This window comes from Hakea prostrata, chromosome 3, assembly GCF_041222555.1.
Source record: "Hakea prostrata isolate BN-2017 chromosome 3, UWA_Hpros_2, whole genome shotgun sequence".
Lineage (NCBI taxonomy): Eukaryota > Viridiplantae > Streptophyta > Magnoliopsida > Proteales > Proteaceae > Hakea > Hakea prostrata.
The window spans coordinates 23,099,185-23,126,509 of NC_142602.1; the positions used below are offsets into that span (position 1 = coordinate 23,099,185).

The 27,325-nt window shown below is 35.2% G+C and overlaps 2 protein-coding genes and 1 pseudogene across 3 annotated transcripts; 2 read left to right on the forward strand and 1 right to left on the reverse strand.

The window, feature by feature from the left end:
- Positions 1 to 16: 16 nt before the first annotated feature.
- LOC149021688 (PITH domain protein (DUF1000)) lies at positions 17 to 9,508 on the reverse strand. 2 transcript variants are annotated; one of them, XM_089149902.1, is made up of 9 exons: positions 9,312 to 9,508; positions 8,075 to 8,155; positions 6,544 to 6,593; positions 5,905 to 5,982; positions 2,423 to 2,480; positions 2,293 to 2,342; positions 1,216 to 1,324; positions 1,056 to 1,117; positions 18 to 767 (listed from the first exon to the last, which is right to left on the reverse strand). In XM_089149902.1, exons 1-9 carry the CDS (start codon positions 9,393 to 9,395, stop codon positions 725 to 727), a joined length of 615 nt encoding a protein of 204 aa, XP_089006028.1. In that variant the 5' UTR covers positions 9,396 to 9,508; the 3' UTR covers positions 18 to 724. The 2 variants fall into 2 exon arrangements, with proteins under 2 accessions (XP_089006029.1, XP_089006028.1); XM_089149903.1 differs by lacking the exon at positions 5,905 to 5,982 and having other exon boundaries at positions 17 to 767.
- A 6,311-nt stretch (positions 9,509 to 15,819) lies between these two features.
- Positions 15,820 to 18,918, forward strand: LOC149021689 (subtilisin-like protease SBT4.3). Its single transcript, XM_089147474.1, has 4 exons — positions 15,820 to 15,958; positions 16,047 to 16,195; positions 17,886 to 18,150; positions 18,380 to 18,918. Exons 1-4 carry the CDS (start codon positions 15,820 to 15,822, stop codon positions 18,916 to 18,918), a joined length of 1,092 nt encoding a protein of 363 aa, XP_089003600.1.
- Positions 18,919 to 25,798: 6,880 nt separating this feature from the next.
- On the forward strand, positions 25,799 to 27,004 carry LOC149021690 (cationic peroxidase 1-like; annotated as a pseudogene).
- Positions 27,005 to 27,325: the final 321 nt, after the last annotated feature.

Genomic DNA, 27,325 nt, shown 5'->3' on the forward strand with positions numbered 1-27,325 from the left:
TTAGGGGATGAAGTTTCAATAATAAAATTCGAGCCCTTTAATTAGTCAATTAATATACAAGCCATCATGGGTCTCACTATTCTGTTTCATACACCATCATTCAACATTTAGACCCCACAGGGAGCCTAGGTTTACATCAATGAGGAATTTCTAGGTTAGGACATGGATAGAAGAATTACATGAGGTGGTTGGTTTATCAAGGTGATATACAACATTGAAAAAAGTTGATCTAATTGAATTCTTATTCAACTTACGAATTTCACGGCAGTGATTTTGATGACAATAATTCTTAATAATCCTGAGGGTACCTCATATAAGGAAACAATACCCTGTACAAACACATTTTCCTTTATTGTATTATTGTGTTCTTGTCTTCCCATAAAACAGCACTGCTGATCACAGCAAAATGAGTTCTAGATTAATAATCATGGGTTGGTGCAGTCCAAATCCTAGGCAGCATTGTCTAATATTTTCTGGAACCAAAAACCACCTAACAAGATTGTAGCAGACCACTCGGCAATAATTGGATTCAACTCCTTTAGATCATTTATCATCATCAATATTACTGGTATCTAAATTTCCATGGAATTAGAAGAACGGTGATATAAAATGTTACCAAGTCAAGGATGGACTTGCTGATTCTATATCCAAAGAGTTAACATTTGAGAAATCTCAGCCATTTTCCAACGGAAAGCACCTTTGCCAACTACTTCGCTTCCATTGTTCACTCTACATGCGAAAGACCCCCACCACTCTCAGCCCGCGTCCTGTACACAAAACCACCATGTAAGTTGCAAGGCTACAAGGTGAAACACAGTGTGTGGAAGTGCAAAATAAAAATACCCATATGCTGATATGTGCACAGAAACCTGATACGTCAAAGGAAACCAAACAATTTAAAAAGTATGCAACGTCCATTATAAATGACAGGGGGCATGAGCTTAGTGTATTTTTGGATTTAACAGAAGTGGTTGAGAAAGCACCAAGCACCAAAATAACAGAAGTTTACGGCAACCAGAACAAGAACATCATTAAGATATCAATGAGAGACTTACTTGTGATCTGATGGGTTCGGCATAAGCTCATAAACAATTGTCGCAACAACATCCCTCTTCATCTGTATTTAATAGAAACAGACACATACCGCTATAAATACTTGTTCGTCTATAAGAGATCCTCCAACTGGTATATTTATTTTCTTAGCTGTGGGATTACCTGAGTGGCTTCACCGCGTAAGCCAATATAGTGTATCTGAGTTGTCTCAGCACCATGATTTTCAGGGAAATGCAAAGTGAGATTGCCGACACCTTGAAATCTAGCATATCTGATTGAATTTTGAGATAACGTCAGATAGAGCAAAAGAAACCCACTAATATATATAATGAACTTGAGAAAAAAAATGCATGATTTCAAGTCAACACAGGAAAATCTCCTTGAATAGCTAATTAGTGTTCAACATGTGCCCTAAATACATGCTATAGATACTTGAGCAGTAAACCATATTATGCTCGATCCTTGGCTGAGAAAGACCATACATTTAAGTCAGTCAAATTTTCTTAAGAATCTTTTTATCCATGTCTCATTTTCTTTGCAATTTCAAATTGCATTTCCTTAACTTGCCAATATTATTAATATATTATTATTTATTTATTTATTTTAAAGGAACCTCAATTAGATCCATTCCCCATTTTTTCAGATAAATAATGACTCGGAATTCTTCTTAATAACTTTCCAACAAAGCAGGCACTTGAAGCAGTTTATGTTGAAGACCATAGAATCACAAGGAAACTTTAAAAAAAATTATTAATTATGAATATTCAATGAGGAAACCAATTTCAGCATCATAAAGAGTTATCTTTCAAAGCCAATTTTGAAAAGGAAGTACACACAATTTGGCATGGACTCCAGATAGACGTAGTACTGCTGCCAGCTGTGTACATTATAGAACTTCTAAATCCATTTTGGAAAAAGATATAAGTGAACATCCAAATATATTCTGCCACGGAGGCATGGACTACAATATATTCCTACTTGGCTGATTTAAGGATGTGAAAATTGATGGGTTTTTAATATCTATAAGCATATATGCAATTCATCACATATCCACCAGTTTAGTCCTCACCCAAAATTTTTTTTCCACCACGATCAATTTGTTATGATTGACTTCTGACTATAATTAGATAAATCAAACTGGAATGTAATAAAATCATTGTGTCACTGTTCAACCATAGAACATATAGGCTACAGTTACACCTTTACATAGAGAATTAAAAAGGAGTTGGGTATAATTACCTTGTTTGGTATTCCAACATTCCTTGAAAATTTTCTACCAAGTCCCACTCCTTGAAACAAATGAAGAAATGTCTTAGATGAATTTAACATATTGATAGACCCCACCACCAACTAAAGATGATGCAATTACCTGAACGGGTTGCATGCTCTGAGCATCAGAGAAGTCGATGCCATCTCGATTTATGAACCTAAGTTTGAAATAGAAATCAATCTTCTGTAAAAAGCTGCACTTATCAAACTATACAAGTTCTTTTCCAAATTTGGCGATGAGCCCACAACTAAGAAGATAAACCATGGAGTATTTTTTTTGCAACATGAACAAACAACATGTTGACCCATGTAAAAATCAGTAAACAGCTTGGAATACACAAAATAAATGGTGAAAACATGTATGACAACTTAAAGAGAAAAAATAATCAAACATAAAAGCTAACAACTTAAAGAAAAACATTCAGAAGGCACATATGTTCTGCTAACTATTTCTGGTTTAACCTCAGATGATGCTGTTCCAGCCCTTGCTGCTGTCACGAAGGACGGCAGGAAGTCGATCATAATGCAATACTCATCCTCATTTTGCATGGGTGGTCGATTTTCATTTCATGGAAGACCACAGATGAACGAGGCAGTACAGTACACTGAACACCAACCCAATCTTGATTGCCTAGGTATGCTCCTAGACTAAAGACGAAGCTCCTTCTTCTCTTTCACTACACCAACCAGACAATGATTGGAATCATGAGGGCAAAAGGGAGGCAAAAGCAGATCATTAAGACAAAAGCATCTATATATATTATAGGGAGCTGGGAATGGTACAAGGGGGGAAAAGGCTCTTAAAAAGTTAGATGTGTTTGAGGAAATGGAAAGAGAAACATGAGATAGTTATTTTTTGGAAAGTTAATAACCCACCCAAAAACAGTTTCAGGTGTTTCTTGCTTCGAGAAGCAGAAAAATTGGCTGAAAACCGTTTCGTTTCATATGATATTTGCAACATAAATTGAAATTTATGAAAAAAATTTCTTTGAGAAACACTTTCAACGCGACAACTATTTGTTGTTGCATCTATTTCTCAAAGCAAAACTAGGTGCGGATTGGGTTTAAGTGAGACAGTTTTAGAAGGAGTTTTTATTGAAGATGGCATTCTAAACATAACAATGGCAGATTTCGTAAATCTTACTACAATTTTCAAATTTTCTACTTCCATAAGCAAATTTTATCAAACGCCTAAAAAACTCAGAACTGTTCCTGGTGTTTCTCGAAGCAGAAACACTTGGTGAGTTATCAAAGGAATTCTCTGTATTATTGATTTTTATTTTTATTTTAATTTATTTGGAGGGTGGGGTTGGAGTTCAATTAATGATTCCTCTGTCAATCATACATTGGTAATTGTTAAATTACGTTCTACAAAGACATTAAAAGAACAGAGCATTCTATATCTTCTATTCCATGCTTAAAGACATGATCATAATTTATTGTCATCAGTTTTTCAAATGAATTAACTGCCAACAAAACATATACCATCAGGTAAACCAGCAACAGGTATTCTTAATGAGAAGTACAACACTATACATTAAATGCTGCTGCATCCTAGTTCCAGACAATAAAGCTTCCGGCAGAAGATATCTTAAGCAGCAAATCACAAGAACCATGGCGATTGTCATCAAACTAGGCTATGTGATGCAGAGATATCACCTGCATGGACTTATTATCGAAGTAATAAGCCTTGGGTAGGGTTCTGTACCTGTCAGGCCTTTATTCCAATGGTTTCCGTAGTAATGGGCAATTATCACTTTAATTAGGAAAAAGACAAGAAAGAAAGAACACTGCAATGCACATGGCTCCAACTGCTATAGGGTGTGGGAGAGGTATGCATTATTACCCCCTGCTTTGCAGAATAGCTATTTCCAAGTTTTGAACCTGCTACCAACAGGTTGCAATAACACATCTTAACCTTAGCGCTATGCTTGCCCACAATAATGGGCTTATAATATGGGTATATGCTAGGCATATGAGACTGTTAGTTAATTGCATGTATTACTTTATATTTTAGTTGTTATTTCATGTTTTAATTAAGGCAGGATTATGATCTTAGAAGTCCGGTGATGTTTTGAGCCTTTTGCTTTATTATTTCAGTTTAGCCTTGGCGCCAAAGTGCCTGAGTAAGGTTGCTCCGTCATGACACAGATGGGGTTCAAGTAAAAAAACTCAGTCTGTGAAGTGTGGTTAAGGCTTCATACATGTGACCCTCCCTGGATCCCATATCATTGGGTATGCCTTAGTTTAAGTTATCTAACTAACTAAGGATTGGATTAGGCTTTTTCTTTAGTTTTTTATTTTATTTTATTTTATTTTTTATTATTTGTATTTTTTTTTTTTAAGTAAGCTTGTAAAGGGTTTCGCATTGTACATGAAATTCTGATTAATGATTGCTATTGCTTCTGCCTCTCAGTAGAGCTTTCTTCATCATGTATGATTGAGGTTTATTTTGGTGCTTTATCCAATTGAACAACTAGCAGTGGGAAGCTCGTGTGCATTGCAACCTCCCTCTGGTTTCTCTATGGTACTGCTGAAGCTAATACTTCTGCAGTTTATCCATCTTTGATCTCTGAAATTCTCCAATCGAATCACTATTAAACATGCTGGATCTAAGTAGTGCCCATACTTGATCTGGTTCTGATTACAGTAACCACCTCTCAATTTTGTGTCTCCTATCAATTTTTGTCATTTATGGTACAACTAGGAATGCCTAATTTTGGTTGATTCGTGGTGCTGCTTTCAATAATGTTCACAGAATCATTCAGTTCAAAAATTTCTCTACAATTGATCAATTTCATATTCTGATGTTAGTATCGTAGGATCTTATTTCATTAAGAATTTCTTTTCATAGGTTTAGCTTTCTGAACTCAATTTTTATCTTTACCAGTCTGATTTGTCTAAGATGTAAATACCATCCACCTAATTGGCAAGTTGAGCTACAGTTTCTGTTAAATGATTACTGCTGACTGCTGAGAACTAATCATAACATTTTCGTGCGCGTTTGAAAACAATTAATTCATCACATTAGTTTGATCTTTCATTGTAATTCTGTTTTTTATTGTTAAAAGATACAAGATTGTGTTATAATACCTTTTTCTTAGTGCATCTACGTTGATCCATAATTTCAGTCTCATCCAGCGGACTGATCTGAAACTTTCAGCAAGGTTCTTTAACTCTAGATCAGAACTGAATTTGAGTTTTAGTCAGACGAGAACATCTAACTCGGTAACATCTCTGTTCAACTTAATCTGGCTTTCTACTTTCTGGGATTTGATGTTATTGGTTTTGTTTTAGTTTTCTAAACCAGTATTACATAATATGGGACAAACCTAACAACTGTAGACAAGTAATCAGAATAAAATCATGGCATTACCACTCCACCAACCCTTGGCAGTGACAAGAAGAAAATTACCTACCAAATCAAACCTCAGGAGAATTCTTTGATCAGAGTATATGGTTGGCATTAAGATCACTAAAACAATGTTAGAGAACTTCACTGTTTATCTCTAGCTAATAACTTGATCATCAAACAAGAAACAAAAATCACAGCATGAGCAATATCATACAGATTAAACTTACGCTCGCATTTTTGAAGGACTTGTTCCATCAGCACCTCCAACAATTGATATACTCTTAATCTTAACGTCAGAAGTAAACCTAATGTTCACAATCAGTTCCAGAAAATGAATAATAAATACATGTGAGTACTTCTCGAAAGTTAAAAGAGCATAAGTTATTCCTAATTAATCCAGTGTCCACTAAAGAGACATTTAAAACATCTCCTAAATTCAATGTCCGAACCAATCCAGTGAGGTGTGCACCTCATTTCTTTAGCTCCATGCAACATTGTTCTCTATTGGACCCACTAGCACATTCTAAGCTCAAATTGAGATATAACAAAGCCAAATGGTAATGAAATGAAAACTTCGCTCATTTGGCCCTCTTCACCCACTTGATACCATATTTATTCTGACCTCCAACCACCAGGGAAAAAAAAAGGGAAACAAATGACTCTATTTACCAAGGTAATGAGATAAAATATCTCATAGACCATTATAGGATACAGAATCTGAATTCTCCACCATATGGATGCAGCTTTCTATTTGAGACAGAATTTGATTTTAGACAAAATAAATATACATAATTAAAAAAGATTGGAGATTCAATAAAATTATCACTTAAGGAAATATCAAGGGGATAACAACGGGAGCCACTCACGGGATGAAAACTAGTAATTCTGGGTCACCTTCATTGCTTTCCAAATAACCCTGCCATGGCAAAATTCAAAGAAAACTTTCACACAGTAAATAAATTCTCTTGTTCGAAAGTGAATAGGCTGAAAATTGTTTCACATGATACCAAAGAACTAAAATTTCCTGGAATAGTTATCGGAAAAAGATGCAGAGAATGCAATAACCCAATTAAATAATACTGGTACCTAGGGACAAAACTAAAAGACATAAAAGTCAAACCAAATGTTGAACAAACAAAACTTTCATTTTTTTCTAAACTCTATATCTAGAATTGTTAATTTGACATAGCTGCAGAAAGTTCACGAGGCTGGTACTCATCTTTTCAATAATTTGAGGAATTAGGATGTTTATCTTTCCTTTTGACATATTGGGATGTGAAGATTCTCAAGTTTAGGAAGTGTAAGCAGATCTCGGCAATGGGGACTTGTCTAATAAGCTTCGCAGATGACCTTGGTGATGTGATCTCTTATCAGTCCAACATTCTAGAACATAGTGGAAGGGCCCCCTCATTACGTGCACAAGTAAGGGTAAAATAAGGGGAGACCGGAATATGATTGAAGATAACGGGAATCCTGCATATGATCACAGACAAAGAGGCAAAACAAGGACATGGATACTTGGATATTTATCCTAATGGGAGAGGATGGGGAAAAGGGGGGGGGGGGATGAGACACAACTTCATCTCAACATCCAATGCACATTTATGGATAAAATCATTGATCATAGGTTTCCAAAAAGAAAGAAAGTTTAAAGATGATATACGGGAATAGGGAAGGATGATCTACAGCATTGTTGACATCTACCTACGATTAATATGTAATGACAGAGCCGTTAAGAAAGGCTGTATACTATAGAGATTTAAAGACAATGACTTGCAACTTGAAAGTCAAATAGTGATTTTCGACATTGATCATGGCTGCTGGTTCATTGTATGGAATACTCAGTATAAGAACAGCAGTGTCTTTGGTTTTGGACAAATTTGTCATAGAAGTCCAAACCTGAATCTTAGTGTGGATTGCACAACTGATGGAAATGACTGACTAGTTAAAACAGCAAAGGGGATTTTATATATCCTTTGATTTTGGTGATGGTTGTGGAGTACGTTTTAACTTTCATTACGGCTGTAAAAACCCATCCAATTTTAAAGTTCGGAGATGGGTTTAAAGCAAGAGATCATAAATTCTCAGAAACATGACAATTCAATGGTAGTCATCCATTGAAATTGTGCCATTGGGTGAGGAATTAGAACATCTGGTTGCAGAGTTTGGTGTTCAGTTCACACATACTAAAAGATGCTAGACAATAATTGTCTTCCCCACCATCCACAAGGAAAAGATGGAACTCAAGTATTAGTTTACTAATAAAGGGATTATGGTTTAATACTGCTGCCAACCACCCCCTTCCCAAATAAATAAACAAATTTTTTTCTTCCAGGAAGCACTAAAATAACTATGGTTTACCATAATTAGCCAAGCTAAAACATGTATACTACTTACCCCAGTGGAATCCAGACGTTGCTCCCAAGCTTTGAAAACTGACTTTACACTTCCTGAAACAGCCTCATTCAAAGCTGACACCTGAAACAGTTACCATCATTTCTCTGAGAAGAAGTAAGATGCAAATTATTGGGAAAATTATCAAACGAAAATTAACTAGCATCAACAACTCTTGAGTAACAGGCTAACCATTGAAAAAAAAATGACCCACCAATTAACATTACGAAGAAATAATGACTACAAATCTAATAGAGTAGATAAATGGTTAACAATTGTTTTATAGTGATTTTCTCAAACAAGAATAATTATTATGTATGGGTAAACCTTTTCAAATCCTTATGCTATTTATTATATTATTTTGTAAAATATCTGTGAAAGAATACTATATCTTAGCAAAGAAAAGATTAAACTCAAACTGAACACATGTCTAATACAAGAAATGTATCAGTAAACGAACAGTCAGATTCAAGATTGAGACTTCATTTATCTTGTCATCTTCCAAAATTTCAAGTTTAACTAAAAAATTGCAACCATTGCCGGTTACAGGAGACTGCCTAAGCGAGCCAACTGTGAATATTTCAAGGAGATCATCAGTTAATTAATTCGTGCTTCAACAACTTCCTAATGGTTCATGCATCATCAATATAAGCATTTAGAGAAGAGTAAATTTGTCACAGTTCCCATAACTAACTCATGAAGTTGTTCCTAATCAGTAACATTTACGAGGGATACTGCCGCCAAGGCAAATGTTTGAAATAGCAATATTTGAATCATTCAAAGCATAGCAGCGAGACATGATCAATGTAATTAAACTCATTTAGATGGGAAGAGGCTTATTGAATGAATCGCAATTTCATCACAAAATGAACGCTTTCACATTCATCTCAAGAAATTGGAAACCATCGTAAACAAATTTGTACCAATAAACTGTCACCCAATTCACCAGAAGTTAAGTACTGGAGAAATATCAATTAGGGTACACTTGCAGATATGTAAAAAGCATCTAAGCCGCAATCAGAATGTTAATTGAAGTTTTCTGTATTGTGAATTAGAATTCGTTGTACTGCTTATGCTATAATGGAACAGAACTACAATAAGTTAGGCTGCTTATAAATTAATTGATCATCAAACAGTGTGAGTTCATAGCTTGAGCAACAGGGTCATCAGCATTTCAATACATAATGTCAAAACTCAAAACTCGAAAATTTTCTGATAGTAGAACGAATAAAAAACCCACCTTAGGGAGATCTATGTGCTTGTACAGAGACCAACTGGAAGAACAATCATGGTCCGCGCAGTCATGATCGTGAAGGCAAGCCATCTCTTTCTCCCTCTCTCTCTCTCCCTTTCTCTCTCACTCTCTCTCTTTCCCTCTTTCCCTCTTTCCCTCCTTTCCTTTCGCCGTCTGCGGAACGGTGGCCTCTGGGATTCTTGGTAACGTACACCGTTGCGGTGTCAGTCACTCGCGCGAACACGGTATTGGAAGTTGTAACGTGCTCGATTCTCATTATCGTTAAAGATACCAATCTAACGGGTCATCATTTTTAAGATGTGGACCTAAGTTCGATAGTACATCAACCAGCCAACCTGCCAATGGTAGGTTAATTGGTCGGTTAAAATCCTAATCCTACGGAGAGGTCATGAGTTTGCACTCTTTCGGTGGCACCTAAATTAATAATATTCTCTCTCCTAATATAAACTCATTGGCTATTGATGTGTCCGAAATCTGCTTAGCCCTTTGATCATTGATGAATGACTTGCAAAACAATGTCAAACGTGGACCGACCGTGGGAGTCGGGAGGCCATCTCCGAAGGCTAAGTCAGTTAAAGAACTGATCACAAAGCTTTGGCTAGTTGCAGAGCTGAAATTGAATACGATTATTGGGAATACGATTCCATTACCTCAGCCTTGTGTAGGCTACTTGATTTTGTAGTCTCTTATTAGGATTTTCGATCGTTGGATTCGTTCGTGCCTTATCTTGGTGACTGTTATATCTTTACAGTTAGACTCCTTTTGCGGAGTGGTGGGTGATTTTCCTTAATCACATGATCCCTTGCTTTGAGTGCATGACAATTACCATATCCTGCATGATCGCCATCTCCCATATGCGATAATAACCGTTTCTTGATTAGTTATCCATTTCGAGTTTCATGGGGGTAGCGCCTGTCTTTTAACCTTGCAAGGTTCCTTCTTTATCATGCTAGTGATTAGTCCGGTTTGCTCGAATCCAACCATGATCGGACCATTCTCGCGGAATCAAGGATTGAACCGAGGATGGACCCGGTTTGGTAATGATTTCCCCGTATCAGCTACAAAAAAAGAAAAGAAAGAGATAGTACATCAACCATTTTACCATTATAGGATTGTTCGGTTAGTGAGACTTCTCTTAGTGAAGACGTCATGGATTCGATTATGCTTGATGGTATATTATGAAAGCAATATAAGAATCTCAGGAGTTGAGTTTGAAGATTTATTGGCCAAAAAAAAAATGGTTTGAAGATTTCCTTCGATACCCAGAGCTACAAGTCAAGATAGTCTCAAGATCCTACTACCCTAGGGCGCAACTATGATTATTATTATTATTTTTTGATGATAAAGAGTGCAACTATGATGGGAAAGTTCTACACCTGTGTTCAGGGTTTGGGCTTTCAGTTTGTTCTGGGTTTGTCTCATACTCTCATTAACCGTCGTGGACACAGTTGGGTATATATGAATTTCAAAACTCATAAGAGAGCCCCACCCTATGTATGGCCAGAATATAAAATATCCAGATTTGGATAATATCATTGAAATTTCTCTACTTATTATAAAACAGAGGAAAATAGAGAGAGAGAGAGAGAGAGAGAGAGAGAGAGAGAGGTGAATCACTTCTTTTCCTTGCTTCTTTACACCCAGCACCCAATTTATTCCCTAACACCCTTATGTTTACCTTGGCTAAATTTAGTAGTTGATTAATTTTCTTTAAGGGAATTTATTTTATTATGTTTACCTTCGTGTACCCCAATTAAACCCTTACTGTTAAGAGTAATAGAGTTAAATGATGACTTAACACTTACTGCATCTTCAAACTTTTCAAATTATTCTCATCTAACCTCAAATCTGTTTTGAATTTAGGCATAAAGGAATATTAGTAATATAATAATTTTGAGAGATGCAAACAAAATAATTTGCAAACCTCTTTAACACTTTTGAAATCTCAATGCCACCAAGGTTTCAAATTAATGATATTCAAACTCTATAATATAAACAAAAAGATTCGAGATTTGTTTGGAATTTAATTATATGTATGAACAAATTAAATCTTTTAAATTAGTACACTAGCCAAACACTACTATTATAAGAGACAATTGCTTTCCACTATCTTTATGTCCTCGCATGGTTCCTTCCACCTCAAAGTTGATTTTTTTCCTTTAGAATTTTCTTCAAAGATCAAACGATTTGTTCCATAAGTTAGAATGCATTAAGAGCTTGATCTATACCTTCCCTGGTTAGGTTGGTTCACAACAACCATTTAAATTAGTAGTTAGGTTACACTTTGCCTTTACCAAAATTAATAATAACATAATATTAAAACGAGACGGTTGTAGCATGATATTAACACAAAACCAAAACCCACAAGTGCACTGCACTTCTCTGATTGGGTTGGTTCAAATTTGATCCTTTCATAAGTAAAAGGAAAGAAAAATAATGTTTGCATTGGTTTTAGTTTCTGATGTTATATGAATAGTTATTTTCAAAGTAAATATACATTTAGGGTGATCCATCTCACTTTAATTACTCTTAATTTCAAAGGTGGGACTCATGCATGATTATTTAGTACAGAGTGTACATGGAGGGCAGTATATAATATCATCCTTGAGAGAAGCTTGTTCACCTTCGTGTGGTAATCTCTACATGCATACAAGGCCAATGAGAACACACATGAAAGTATTGTGGAGGGACGACGCGACATCATTATTTTACTACCAATACATTGGTGAAATGGTATAATCTTTAGTGATATGGGAGAACTTTTCTCCTATATATATATGGCAAATAAAACTCAAAACAAACCCTAAGTGGAAGCAAAGTAATGCAAGAAACGAAACTAACATTGAAACTAAATTGACCGTTCTATATTGGATTTCATATATTGAGTTCTCTCCTTCTCATACTGGAAATTGAATTGAATTGGTCTAAGACTAATCCATTGACACCGTTGCACCTATCCTTGCAAGAAGCCTGATTTGTTTGTTTTGTTCTTTTTTTTATTTTTTATTAATCTAAAGAACTTCAAAACTACAATAATTGGATTAGAAACCAAAATTATCTACCCTCCGAGAGATATGGACATGCAAACCACAATATTTATGGGTGAGAATTTCTTTCCCTGATTATTTATTTTTGTAAAAAGAAAATCTTCTCTTGATTTAGCTATTATCAGAGATTCCTCATTGTGAGCACCTGACTAGCGTAGCTCAATATGCTTTCATGGCCGATTATGGTTCAATTGTGATTGCCTTTGTCTTCCCTCTCTCTCGATCATTAAGAATTGAGATCTACAAATAATGGGCGTTTGAGGTAGTGCTCCACAAATTTCAGCTACCTCAGTTATTAAATAATATTTGGGTTACATTAAAATATATATAAAAAACAAATTATCCATACATCCTTTCAGTGACAAATTATTATGTTTACATTTAACGAAATTTAATTCCCTATCCATCAAACCACCATCACTTTCAAGTAAAATGAATTATTAATCCTTGCATGAGTTCATGTAATGGTCACATTTTCTTACTTTTTAAAACACGCCATTGGCCAGGCTTAACGCCTTCAACAACCCCCTTTCCAAATTACTTCAAAATTAAGTTTGGTTGTCAACCAGTTTTGTTAGGTATCAAATCTATGTCACCTTCTAGCTATAGTAAGGGTGAATTTGAAGTCAAACCTAAATGAAAAGTGATTGTTTTGGTTGTTCTAGTATTCTTTTGACTTTTCAAATAGATTTTATTTTTTCTGATCTAATAATAAATTTTATTTTATTGCTAAAAGTTTGATAAATATATATAGTAGTTAATGTCTTGGGAGTATATACAAAGTAGGCTGATATTTGATTGATAAAAAATATGGCAAGAAAGCAATATACGGGTACGGATGACAAGCTAAAATAGGGAAAACAGAAGAGATTGTAAATGCATCAACTTACCAACCAAACAATATTCTTAAACTAAAATAGGAAAAACAGAAGAGATTGTAAATGCGCCAACTTACCAACCAAACGATATTCTATCTACTATATATGAGCACCTCGCCCCTTTAAAAAATGAATCTCATCATTGAATGCTTTTAAGCTTGTTCTAATTGAGCATTGAGCAGACCTTTAGGAATGGCTTACTTCCTTGCACCTTCATTTTCTCCTTTTCTTGTGGTTTTCATTTGTGCAATATGCATTTTGTGTGGTGCCATCGGAGAAGATAGAAAGGCAAGTAATATCTGAATCTCTATTATTATCCTTGCACTTTTCTATCCAATGAGCCTGTAAGATGTGAAATCTTTATCTATGTTGATGGTTTTTATGCTGATCTTGAGGGCAAATTATTTAATCATTATGATACGGAGAATTACATATAAGTATTGATAGAGACATTATCATTGTAGGATTGTTGATAATGCTGAATTATGTAGCCAATGTCACTAATATTTACTTGATGAGATTAGTGGTATCCTTAAGTACTAGTTGATATAATTCATCATATCTTAACTAAGTTAGAATGGATATTATGCATTTGATGAATAAAATTGTATTCATGGCTCTATCATGTTGTTGATCAGCATGCATATATTGATAATCTGTGCAGATCTATATTGTGTACATGGGTGCACTTCCTAAAGGAGCATATTCTCCTACATCTAACCACCTAAGCATGTTGGCAGAAGTTCTCGAGGAAAGGTAATACTTTTAAAAATTATCTAAAATGTTTTTCACTATCAATCATGCATGTTCAAGCAATATTAGGTGATCTTTGTTCTTCATTTTGAGATGCTAATTCTTTGAGAAGTTGATTATTATTCCGTGAAAATTTTTCAATCTCTCCCTTGTACTTGTTCTCTATTTACTCTAATTTCACTCTCAAAAGTTCACTACTACCACCCCCTCCCCCTGGGAAAAATGTATGATACCTCTCTTTTTTCCCTTAATATTTTGGCCAAATTACCTCGTATTTTTACCCTCTTAACTGGTTATTTTGATACATTATTTATTTTATTTTCTCCCTCCTTTAATAGGAATATTAAACGAGGATATAAGTTTTCGTTTTTTATATTTTTTTTCTTCCTCCTTCTTAGGATTTTATTTTTTATTATTTTTTTTAGTTTTCTTGTCTCCTTATTTAACAAGATTCCATCCAATGCGATTAAATGTAATTCTTTTTCTTACTTCCTTTTATCAGAACCCTTTAAGCAACATTAGATGTACTTCCCCCCCCCCCCCCCCCACTTTTATTAGAAGCCGTCAAATGGAAATAAAAACATAGCTAGCCATATATAGAAAAAGTGAGGAAGGGAAACACAAAAAATAGAAAGAATTACTTCAATTGACAAAGGGGATAAAATTTGAGGGTAATTTAGCCATTTTAAAACATTAGAGGAGAACAATATGCAAGACTTCCTTATTTGGAGGGAATCAAAGTTAAAACTTTCAAGTGAGGAGTAAAGGTATATAGAGAATAAGCAAAGGTATAGATAAGTTGATTCTAGTCTTTTTCCTTATTTTCCTTTGGGGAAAATATAGGATAGATCAATCAAAATCTTAACCATAAGTCTCCTCCCCAAAGCATTTTTTTTTTACAATTATATTTCTGTTGATGAACCTAATGCCATTCTCGAATATGCTTTCTTATTTATTTCAGGTTTTGGAATGAAATTTGATCAATTTATTTCTTTTAGAAATTTCATAGAAGCCACATGAAATCTAGAGCATAAAAGAATATGAGCAAAATGGTTATATGGGAATGTCAACTTAATACAAAATTGTAGCAAAGTAATCAACAATCAAATCTTCTTGATAAAGATTTTTCATTTCATATATAATAATTAAGTGGTTTATTTGAGGATACAGCTATGTATGTCCATGGTTTGCTACAATTAAATTAACCTAAAAAATATTATAAAATCTTATCAATATATCAACCTTTTGTGAGCTCTATAACAAATAGCTGTGAAGCTATCATAGAAGTTTCAATGGATTTGAGAAAGCTCAATGAACAAGAAAGAGAAAGGTTGGCTTATTAACCAAAGAACTTTAATTTATAAATTAGATTTCAGTTTTTGACAATATCATCATAATATCTTTGTTGAAATGACAGGCAAAGAAGGTGTGGTATCCGTTTTTCCTAGTAGCACTCTCCAATTACAAACAACAGATCTTGGGACTTCATTGGTTTTTCTAGTTGTGACAAGAAAACGAGTGAGAGTGATCTAATTATTGGCATTCTTGATGTGGAATATGGGAATCGAAAGTTTGGTGATAAAGGATTTAGTGCTCCCCCAAAGAAATGGAAGGTCTTGTAAGGTGGCTTTAATTTTACATGCAACAAGTAAATCTCTTGGTCAAATAGTTCATTAATATTAGTCGATTATAATATATTATCTCCATAGTCCATTGTAAGAAAGCATATGTATTGTAACAATTTTCGATTAATCTCCTACGAAGATTATTGGTGCTCGATTTTATGCCAAGAAAAATAATTCAACAAGGATTTAGATGGCCATGGAACACAAGCCACTGGGTAACTTGGTATATGATGTGGATTTTATGGATTGGCACAAGGAATGCAAAGGTGGTGTACATCGAGGATTGAGCTACAAAGTTTGCAAGATCGGTTGCGATCGAGTGATATCCGGTTTTGATGATGCCATTGGATGGAGTGGATATCATCTCGGTCGTTAGGAGGTTTATTTGATCAATTGATGTTGATCCTATTTCAATAGGGGCATATGGATGGAAAGGAATCCTACATCAAGCGGTGGAAATAGTGGTCCTATCAGAGAACAATAGCAAGTGTGGCACCTTGGATACTATAAGAAGAATCGAGGGCTTATTTAATGAGGTTGTTCTTGGGAATGGAAAGGTCATCCAGGTAAGAAATTATGAACTTTGATCGAGTTTTCTATTTCTTTTTATCCTTTAGGGAGGGTGGGGATGAATGTTATTGCTATATTCAAGTACTAGCACTATCTAAGTGACCATATGTTGTTCTTCATTATTAGAGGGAAAATAATAATTATATATATAAATATAAATATAATACTAATAATTTGGCAAGCTCAATAAAAAACTAGGGAAGAAAACACCAAGGCATTAATGGGAGAAACAAAGGCAAAGGAGAGATAATCAAGAAATCATGCCTACAAATCTATGTGGCTTTATTTTATTTTTAATCTTTTATTGCTCACTTATAAAAATTTGTTACCAGATATTCATTGAGCAAAGAATGAGGCTAAGTGAGAGAATCATCATGTAATATTTTAATCCTAGAGTTATGACAAATCTAATAACTACTCTTGGATTAGAATATTTATATGGTTGAATCTATATCTCATTGGGCACATTAGGAGGTTTACGGGAGAAGAGTCAAATACAAAAGTTGTAGGCTTCAAATATAAGGTACAAAGTGTTATCTTTTTGTTGTGGGAGAATTAATTCTTTTACTTGAATGGAAAAGTCTTCCTTTAGTATATGGAAAAGATGCAATATAGACATGTAATGAAAGGAAGAGGTAATGAATTACAACCGATACTTTCCCCCCCACACACACAAAGAAAAAAATCTAAACAGATCATTTTTGTTATGAAAGAATCAAAACAAGGACGCGTAGATTGTGTATAGATCTTACTTGACAATAATATGCAAAGATCACTTTCTTTTGTGTTTCGACTGGGGTAACCGCTGACGAATGTGACAAGAAAGATTGTGCTATGTGATGACTTGAGTTTGGGGGAAGAACCATTTGAGCTGGTGCTTAGGGACAATAGTACTAAATGATGCATTTTTGACTTCTCTTTGTATTTCCTATTGCCGCAACACATTTAATCCTCCAAAAGGGTGATCAGGTCAAGGCCTACATTAACTCCACAATGTAAGTTCAAAATAGTGATTTGAGTATGAATTAATGATCAATATTGGTTATTTGGTGATGTTTTGGGAACCTGTAAAACTGGTTAACAAGTGGGTTTTAGACCTGTAGATAGAAAGAGCCAAATGCACCTAAAACCCAAAAACACCTAAAAAGGACAACACATGACCTCTCCATAATGTCCATGACCAGTCATTTTGAAAAACTTGAAATTTTGAACAAGGCTCTAACCTTGTTAGCCGTGGCTACCAAACGACCATTTGGATGAGTTTAGGCCCCGAATTGAGCCCTTGAACATTTCACACGGTGACAGAATAATAATTGGTCTTCACCACAACAGGTAGAACTAGTCAGTATGTGGGCTTTAAGCAGTAGAAAGACTGAAATACCCCTGTACCCAAAAATTTTCAAAATGGATAACACATGAACTCCTCAACCAGTCAATTTGAAGAACTCAAATTTCTGAACAAGATCCATGCCAATACAGGAATCGCCAAGATAAAAAAGCGACCACCCAAGCATGTTTAGTCCCCGAAATGGACGTTGGAACATTTCACTTAGTGAAAATTGCTCTTCGCCACATAGGTAAAGCTGGTCAATATGTGGGTTCTAGACTAGTAGATATTTTTAAGATTTTATTAGGATAATTAGTTAAGCACAATTAATTAGCATTTTTATACTTTTTAATCTATAGAAATCCTACGCAAACATCTTGAAGAGTGAGGCGATACACGATTCATCTGCTCAGATAGTTGCTTCATTTTCTTCTCGTGGACCAAATGGCATCACACCATCTATTCTCAAGGTCTCTCTCTTTCTCTGTGTTGCTTCATTGCCTCTCATTCATTTAGTCTATCTTTATGATCACAAGAGCTCCCTCTCTAATCTTACAGACCAGGATATAAGTGCCCTGAGGGTTGATATCTTGGTGCATATTCACCTATTGCTTCACCATCGACGTTGAAGGTGATGAAAGGAGTGTGAAGTACAGTATAATATCTGGAACCTCCATGGCATGCCCTCACGCTCGGTGTGCTGCTTATGTTAAATCCATTCACCGGATTGGTCGCCCTCGCTATCAAATCTGCACTCATGACCACTGGTGATACGCTTGTTCTATCTATATTAATTTGCTTGCCGTATTTATTGGCTTTAATCCAACTTTTCTTTCTCATAAAATCTCTACAGCTTTGCGGATGAATGCTACCAAGAACCCAGATCGAGTTTGCATATGGGGTGGGAATATCGATCCCGTGAAAGCAATAAATCCGGGTCTGGTATATGAAATTGTAGAAGATGATTATATCAAATTCCTCTGCAATATAGGCTGGGATACCAAGAGAGTAAGACTTTTAGCAGGAGATAACAACACTACTTGTCAAGCAGCAGGAACTAATGGAACGGAGCTGGATCTCAATTATCCAGCAATGACAGCTTTTCTTCAACAAGATGAGACTTTTGTTCGTAACTTTACAAGAACAGTTAAGAATGTTGGCTCAGCAAACTCCACATACAAGACATCCATCACTTCCCAGTCTGTGTTTAATGTCACGGTTAATCCTACTGTTCTACATTTCGAGTCATTGAATCAGGTTAAATCATTTATGGTCACTGTTTCTGGGACCAAATTTCCAGCATCTTCTGCTGCGTTTGCTTCCTTGGAGTGGTCAGATGGCACTCATACTGTCAGAAGTCCGGTTGTTGTTCACTCGATCAACAGCTTCTAACTTCATATTCATGATAGAAACAAATATTTTGCTTGTGTTTTTACTATTTTCTGTAATCCATCTCGTGGTCTGGGGTAGATAGTTGGATTATTTATGGGCATTCTGTAATGCAGCTGCTTCCTTAGGTTGAATTTGATCCTACGAACAAAAAGATAATGAACTAGCTAGACCAACATAGTTTTCAAGTATCGGTTCATCTTCGCTTCAATTCAGCTAGAAAAAACTGGAGATCTGGAAGAATGTTTTAGAAAATGACGAGATCCTATATTTATGATGAGATTAGTTAGATATGATTCTATTAAATCACAAACACTTCAATAGGGTGAGACAGCATTTAAAATGTAGACTCTGCTAAGTGAGAGACTATGGAGTTGAATGTGTATGTTTATCTGTTACATAGTTCCAGAAAACTGAAGTTACAAGAAGATTTCCATGGACGTAGGATCAAGTGGAAAACCCTGATAAGAATTGCAGCAGTTGAGTTTGAAGATTCATTGGAAGCTCAAATAGGTTTGAGCTACAAGTCAAGTCACTCTCAAGATTCTGCCACACCTGTGCAACTATGCTTTAAAGCTCTATAGTCCATATGCTTTTATCCTCTAACCAAAATGAATCAGGTTTAATTTAATTAACCAGAACATAAACCTTGACATATATAGCTTTCTAGTTTTTTCAACATTCCTGTTCCAGTTCATTCTAAGTTGGTAAATCAGATCTGTTATTCAGTTAAAAGGATTTTTAGTTAGAACCAACAGTCCTAGTTTATAAATCAGACTTCGATTAAGGTTGCAATCGGTTAATTTATTCCATTAATTTAATTTTGTTAAGTCTGGACCGGTTAATTTGTTTCAGTTTTGAATTTGGTCACAAATTGATACCCTAAATATATCAATTATAAAAATGAATTCAAATTCTTCCAGAATAAATACCAACGAAATACTCAATGACTGTTGCATTTACAATTCAATTAACTTAATTCGAAGGAACAATTGGGATTTGGTGTATTCCAGAGGATATAGATGTGTTCACAAGCAAATTTGAAAAAATTATTAAAAAAATTTGCTCAGTATAGTCGTTTATTTTTTAAAATTTCTTCACCATTATTTATCCTTTGTATTTATTTTACTACAAACTCTAGAAGATATTCACAAATCTTAAGTACAAATTTTATAAAAGTAAGAAGACGCATCCCATAAAGTAATTTAATCAGGATAATTCTATTAGACGGATAATAATCAGTTGGAAAAGGTATTACCGTATCCGCGTCCTATTAGTAATTGGATGGATAAATGCAAATTCGGAAGCGGATTTTGATTATCCATTTACACCTCTGCTCTATCCACATCAAAAAATCAATACACAGCGGGACAGGCCAACAAAACAAGTCCAAGATAACACAAGACAAAAAACACCCAAACCAAAAAAAAAAAAAAACAAACAGAACCAACACCACCAAAAGAAAAAAAAATAATAATAATAATAATAAAAAATAAAATAATAATAAATATTAAAAAGAAACCACCAAAAAGCCACACCCACAGCCCCCCCAACCAAGCAAGAGACCGACATACCCGAAAGGGAGAACAAAAAAAAAGCGAGCCACCCGGCCCAAGGAGACAAACGATCAAGAAAAACAAGAAGAAAAAAAAATAAAAAAAGAGTGAAAGAAAGGAGAAAAAGAAGGAAAGGTAAACCAAATGGTAAACATAATATCCGAAAACAAAACAGAAATGCCAAACAGGACAATAGGAGTAAAACCAAAGGAGCAGAGGAGGGGAAGAAGAAAAAGAAAACGAGAGAAAAGGACAAGAGGAGAGGGCAAAACAGGAGGAAAGAAAGAAGAAAAGAGGGCGGAGGCCCAAAGGAAACAGAAAGGAGGGAAGACCAAGAAGGAGACCAAAAGAGAAGGAAAACCAAGAAAACAAAGAGAGGGAGACCAAGAAACCAGAGAAGGGAGAAAGGAAGAAGCAGGCCGAAAGGACCGAAAGAACAGACCAAGAAAAGAGGGGAAAACCAAGGCAGCAAAAGAAACAGAGAAAGAAACAAGACCAAAACAAAAAAGGAGGGAAGGGGGAGGAGAGGGACAAAGAAAAACAAGAAAACAAAAGAAGAAAGAACTCCCAAAAAACAAAAAAAAAAAGAAACAAACACAACACAAACAAGGGGACACAACCCACGCGGAAGGGAGGAAAGAGGGAAAAAAAAAAAAAAAAAAGAGGACACAAAAGGAGAGGAAGGACCACCAAGAACAAACAACCAACCCGGAGAGACCACAAACAACGACCACACAGCAGGCCGAAAAAAAACGAAATAAAAACACAAAAGAAAAAAAAGGGGAGAATACAAAGAGGGTGATACGATGACAAAAAAGGAAAAACAAAAGTAGGATGCAAACTAAAAAAAACAAAAAAATAAAACCACCAACTTACCAACCAAACAATATTCTTAAACTAAAATAGGAAAAACAGAAGAAGTTGTAAATACACCAACTTACCAACCAAACAATATTCTTTCTTCCATATATGAGCACCTCAACCTTTAAAAAATGAAACTCCTCATTGCAATGCTTTTGCGCATGTTCTAACTGAGCATTGAGCATGCCTTGAGGAATGACTTACTTCCTTGCGGTTTTCATTTGCGCAATATGCATTTTGTGTGGTGCCATCGAAGAAGATAGAAAGGCTAGTAATATCTGAATCTTTATTATTATTCTTGCATTTTTCTATCCAATGAGCCTGTAAGATGTGATATCTTTATCTGTGTTGATGGTTCTCATGTTGATCTTGAGGGTAAGTGTAAGGGTAATAACAGAGATTCAGATATTACTTGCCTTTCTATCTTCTCCGATGGCACCACACATAATGCTTATTGCACAAATAAAAACCTCAAGAAAATGAGAAAATGAAAGGTGCAAGGAAGTAAGCCATTCCTCAAGGTATGCTCAATGCTCATTTAGAACATGCACAAAAGCATTGCAATGAGGAGATTCACTTCTTAAAGGTTGATGTGCTAATATATGGAAGAAATAATATTGTTTGGTTGGTAAGTTGGTGTATTTACAATCTCTTTTGTTTTCCCTATTTTAGTTGAAGAATATTGTTTGGTTGGTAAGTTGGTGCATTTACAATCTCTTATGTTTTCCCTATTTTAGTTTAAGAGTATTTACAATCTCTTATGTATTCACTATATACATAATTAAAAAGATTGGAGATTCAATAAAATTACCATTTAAGGAAATATCAAGGGGATAACAACGGGTGCTACTCACGGGAAGAAAAAAAAGTTCTCTGTTGTGTATAGTGCATTTTTATGTAAATGATTGACTGAGATTAAAAGCTTAATTTTAAACTTTAAAAATCCTCAATAGTCTTGTATTTACTTTGTTTTCTCAGCCAATCATTTGGTATATATGTGCATTGTTGTACAACAGATGATGTTTTCCGCTACTCATGGGATGAAAACTAGTAATTATGGGTCACCTTCATTGCTTTCCAAATAACCCTGCCATGGAAAAATTCAAAGAAAACTTTCACATGCTAAATAAATTCTCTTGTTTGAAAGTGAATAGGTTGGATATAACTTAAGTGGTATGTGAGACCTTTTTCTCCAATATATATGTATGGCAAATAAAACCCAAAACAAACCCGAAGTGGAAGCAAAGTAATGCAAGAAACGAAACTAACATCGAAACTAAATTGACCATTCTATATCGGATATCATATGTTGAGTTCTCTCCCTCTCATACTAGAAATTAAATTGAATTGGTCTAGACTAACCCATTGACACCATTACAATCCCCCCTTTTATTATTATTTTTTTTAATCTAAAGAACTTCAAAACTACAGTAATTGGGTTAGAAACCAAAATTTTAATCTACCCTAGGAGAGAAATGGACATGCAAACCACAATATTTATAGGTGGAAATTTCTTTTCCTGATTATTTATTTTTATAAAAAGAAAACTTTCTCTTGATTTAGTTATTATTATAGCTTCCTCATTGTGACAGGCTGACTAGCGTAGCTCAATATGCTTTCATGGCCAATTATGGTCCAATTGTGATTGCCTTTTGTCTTCCCTCTCTCTCGATCATTAAGAATTGAGATCTACAAGTAATGGGAGTTTGAGGTAGTGCTCCACAAATTTCAGCTACCTCAGTTATTAATAATATTTGGGTTACATAAAAATATATAGAAAAGACAAATTATATATATATATATATATATATATCCTTTCACTGACAAACTATTATGCTTACACTTAAGAAATTTAACTCCCTACCTATCACACCACCATCAGTTTCAAGTAAAATGAATTATTAATCCTTGCATGAGTTCATGTAATGGTCACATTTTCTTTTTAAAACACGTGACATAAAAAGGCTTAACCCAACGTATGGTTAGACTAATATCATACGTATGGTGCTATACATCTTAGTATATATATAAATTTTAAAATTCAAAAGACAGCCCCACTCTTTCCATGGCCAAGATATAAAAGATAAAAATTTCTTCGATTAATATGAAAGAAAGATATATGCTTTTTCATTAAGAGCTCCAATTATTGAGAGAGATGCTTCTCCATTAAGAGCTCCAATTATTTTCACATGCATTAACTAGGATGAGATTTTTACTGATCAACTTGATTGAAAAAATTGGGTAGAACAACTCTAAAAGTAGAATTGGATTGTTTGAATTAACCAAGCAAGTTGATCTCATAACTGATTTTGTAGACTAAATTGAGGCAATGTTCTTTATTGTAAAAGATTCTCCTGTACATTAGGTGAAGGAAAACTGCATTTATTTAAAGTCATTTATTATCTACCAAAGATGATGGAAGTTCACATGCAGTGTAAGATCAAGTACTCCTCAACACCCTTAAAAACCTGAATTTAGATTAACGTAATTAATTTTCTTTGCTTTCATGTATTATATATATATATATATATATATCCATCTAGACTTATTAATCTTTAACATCATTTGCATGTCATTTCATATCAAACTCTTCATCCATTGTACCTTGTCTTATGTGGACAATCAGACGGGAGCCTTATGGGGGGGGGTTGTGTGTCCTACACGTTTACTGTAAGTAAGGTGAGTAGAAATATCCCCATCAATGCAATGCATAGTACACACTCCAAACTCTAAATTCCTAATTGTCTAAGCATTTTGATTTCTTAAAACCGCAATGCTAATGGTATTGCTTCACAATTTAAGTTTGGCAATGAAGGTGGCTTTGTCGATCAACACGATTGGCTCACTCGACTTTTTTTGTTTTTTGAACACAATCAAGTCCGATCTGACTCTCGATTAATGGGGGATCCAACTAGTTGGTCAGATTTGGCTAGAATAATATTCATACATCTTGTAAACATAAGATTTAAAGTTATTTGGAATTAATAAGATGAATGGACAAATCCATTAAACTAGGACATTAGCCACATACTACCATTAGCATGTAGGTACTACTACTACGAAGAGAACTTAAGGCATAATTGCTTTGCACCATCTTTGTGTCCCCACATGCTTTTCTTCACTTCAAAGTTGATTTTTCTTTAAAATCTTCTTCATAGATAAAACATTTGGTCCATTAGAATGCATTGAGAATTCTTGCCTTCCCTGATTGGGTTGGTTCAAAACAACCATTTGAATGAATATATAGGATAAACTTAATCCTTAAAAAAATTATTAATAGTTTAATGTTGAAGGTGACTTATGTAGTCATCAACCTACATGTAGATATTTACCCCCCCCTCCCACCAGAGGCCTATTTGTTGGTAGATGGATGCATGAGAATGACACAAAACAAACTCACTTCCCTTAGTTGGGTTGGACAATAAATAAAAAGGTAGAAAACAATTTTGGAATTAGTTTTATTTTCTGATGTCATATGAATAGCTCTTTTTCAAGCCACCATACGTTTAGGGTGATCAATCCTACCTTAATTATCCAATTTCAAAGGTGAGATTTATATGTGATTTTGTGGTAAAGAGTATACATAAAAGGTAGTTTACAATAATATCCTTGAAAGAAGGTGATTCACATTGGTGTGATGATCTCTTTTATGCATGCAGAGGCCAATGAAAACATGCATAAAAGCATTATGGAGAGATAATATAGTTATTTTGACTACAAATAGTTGGTAAAATCATAATATCCTCAATGGTATGGATAACTTATTCTCTCCTATACTTAAATGGAAAATCAAACCCACAGAGGAAGCAAAGTGATGCAAGAAACGAAAATAAATTAACACCAATTGTCCGTTATGAGAAATCATCTGACATTGAACTTTCTGCTTTGCATACTCAAATTGAATGGGATTGGTCAGAGTAATAAATTGGCACCATTACACACCCATGTAAGAAACTCAAAAAAATAAATAAAGAAATTAAAACAATTATCAAAACTACCAATGATTCGATCATGGATGTCAAATAAAGCAACATTTTCATCCAGTAGATGAGATGATTTTGTAAGTCACGATGTTTGTGAGGGGTAGTTTCTTTAATTTCCTAACATTTATTTAATTGATATATTTTTGTAGATAGGAAATTATCTCCTCCTGCACTTCCTCAGAACTATTTTTAGCCGATACAGTAGGAAGAGATAATGTTGCATTAAGTGACAATGTTTGTGAGGGGTGATTTCTCTTCTTAATTTCCATTTATTTTATCTATTTTTGTAGAAAGGAAATTTCCACTCAACTTCCTCAGTGCTATATCAGTATATCTATCCAACTGAGAGTAGCCCGATAGGCCAACTGTGATCGGTTCTCTCCCTCTCCCTCTCTCTCTCTCTCGCGCAGGGTCTATAAATAATGGGAGTCTGAGGCAGTGCTTTTCATTCACTGTTTTCCTTCTCTTTGAGACTCATAAGTCATGGCTTGTATTTCTTCCTCTTTGGTCGCAATTTTCTCAGTGTTTCTGGTTCTGGGGGTGGCCTCTGCTAAGCTATCCCCCAACTATTATGACTCTTCATGTCCCAATGCTCTGTCAACCATCAAGTCCGCTGTGGAGGACCTGCTTTTCAAAGAAGCTCAGACGGGTGCTGACTTTCTCCGCCTGCATTTTCACGACTGCTTCGTAAATGCAAGTTTTTCTACCCTACCTCCATCAATCGATCTTCGTTCTTTTTTAGCATTTCTTTTCCATTCCTTCTGTTTCACCGGTTATATATTTTCATTACAGTGCACTTCAGAGACATTAACAGCAGTGTATGTTGCATGTTTACGTGTACGTCCTACAGGGTTGTGATGCATCTGTACTTTTGGACGACACCCCAACCTTCACTGGAGAGAAGACTGCTAAGCCAAACAATAATTCACTTGGAGGGTTTGATGAGATAGACATCATAAAATCCAAAGTCGAGAGCATCTGCCCTGGTGTGGTCTCGTGTGCCGATATTGTCGCCGTTGCTGCTCGCGACTCGGTTGTAGCTGTAAGCATCACTCATCACCTCTAGCTAGCTTATAGTGGTTGTTTCGTATGTATATGCTTTCATATTTATCAAGATTTGTGCATGTCTTGCAGTTGGGTGGGCTTCCATGGACAGTTCAGTTGGGAAGAAGAGATTCGACTACAGCAAGCTTTAGCGCAGCAAACACTGACCTCCCTTCCCCAGCATCGAATCTGAGTGACCTCATCTTTAGTTTCTCCAACAAAGGCTTCACTATGGAGGAGATGGTGGCTCTTTCAGGAGCTCACACCATAGGACAAGCTAGGTGTGCAAATTTTAGAGCTCGTATCTACGGGGAAATAAACATTGATAGATCCTTCCGCTCATCCATGAAGAGAAGGTGCCCAGTTACCAGCGGTGACAACAATCTGTCTCCTCTTGATGAAATAAGCAAAACTAATTTTGATAATGCTTAGTACAAGGACCTACTGAGCTTGAAGGGCTTGCTGCATTCTGATCAGCAGCTCTACAATGGTGGGTCTGCAGACTTTCAGGTCATCACCTACGGTGCCAACTCGTCTGCTTTCTTGTTTGATTTTGCGAATGCAATCCTGAAAATGGGAGATCTGGGTCCACTCACTGGTACTGATGGGGAGATCAGAAACAACTGCAGGAAGACGAATCATTAGTAGTATAAAGTCTTTTTGTCTACTTACAAATAATGCGATTGTAACTGCATGAACTGAAACAATATCTATATAGTTAATATATTATAAGGGTTTATTAAACTGTGTTTATTGCTCCCAGAATGAGACTTAATTTGCATCTTCTATTCGCGTATAGATCCATAAATAGAAGCTCAACTGCTGAAAGGCGCCTCTGGATCAAATTCCAAATTTAAGTATATATATATTTAATATTAAGGGATTTGTTTTTGTTTTCTTCATGAATAAAGAGTTCATAACCAAAGCAAGGAAAGGAGAGGGAGGGAGAATATAAGAGAGCGAAAC

What these genes read in the sequence shown, in the direction of transcription:
- LOC149021688 (XM_089149902.1), bottom strand. Translation starts at nt 9,395, where the DNA reads ATGGCTTGCCTTCACGATCATGACTGCGCGGACCATGATTGTTCTTCC. An exon ending in AACGTCTGGATTCCACTGGG is followed by an intron (nt 6,594 to 8,074) that starts GTAAGTAGTATA and finishes TTGCCATGGCAG; the next exon opens with GGTTATTTGGAAAGCAATGA. An exon ending in TACGCGGTGAAGCCACTCAG is followed by an intron (nt 1,118 to 1,215) that starts GTAATCCCACAG and finishes TATTAAATACAG; the next exon opens with ATGAAGAGGGATGTTGTTGC.
- LOC149021689 (XM_089147474.1), top strand. Translation starts at nt 15,820, where the DNA reads ATGGCCATGGAACACAAGCCACTGGGTAACTTGGTATATGATGTGGAT. An exon ending in TTGCGATCGAGTGATATCCG is followed by an intron (nt 15,959 to 16,046) that starts GTTTTGATGATG and finishes CTATTTCAATAG; the next exon opens with GGGCATATGGATGGAAAGGA. An exon ending in GGAATGGAAAGGTCATCCAG is followed by an intron (nt 16,196 to 17,885) that starts GTAAGAAATTAT and finishes TTTAATCTATAG; the next exon opens with AAATCCTACGCAAACATCTT.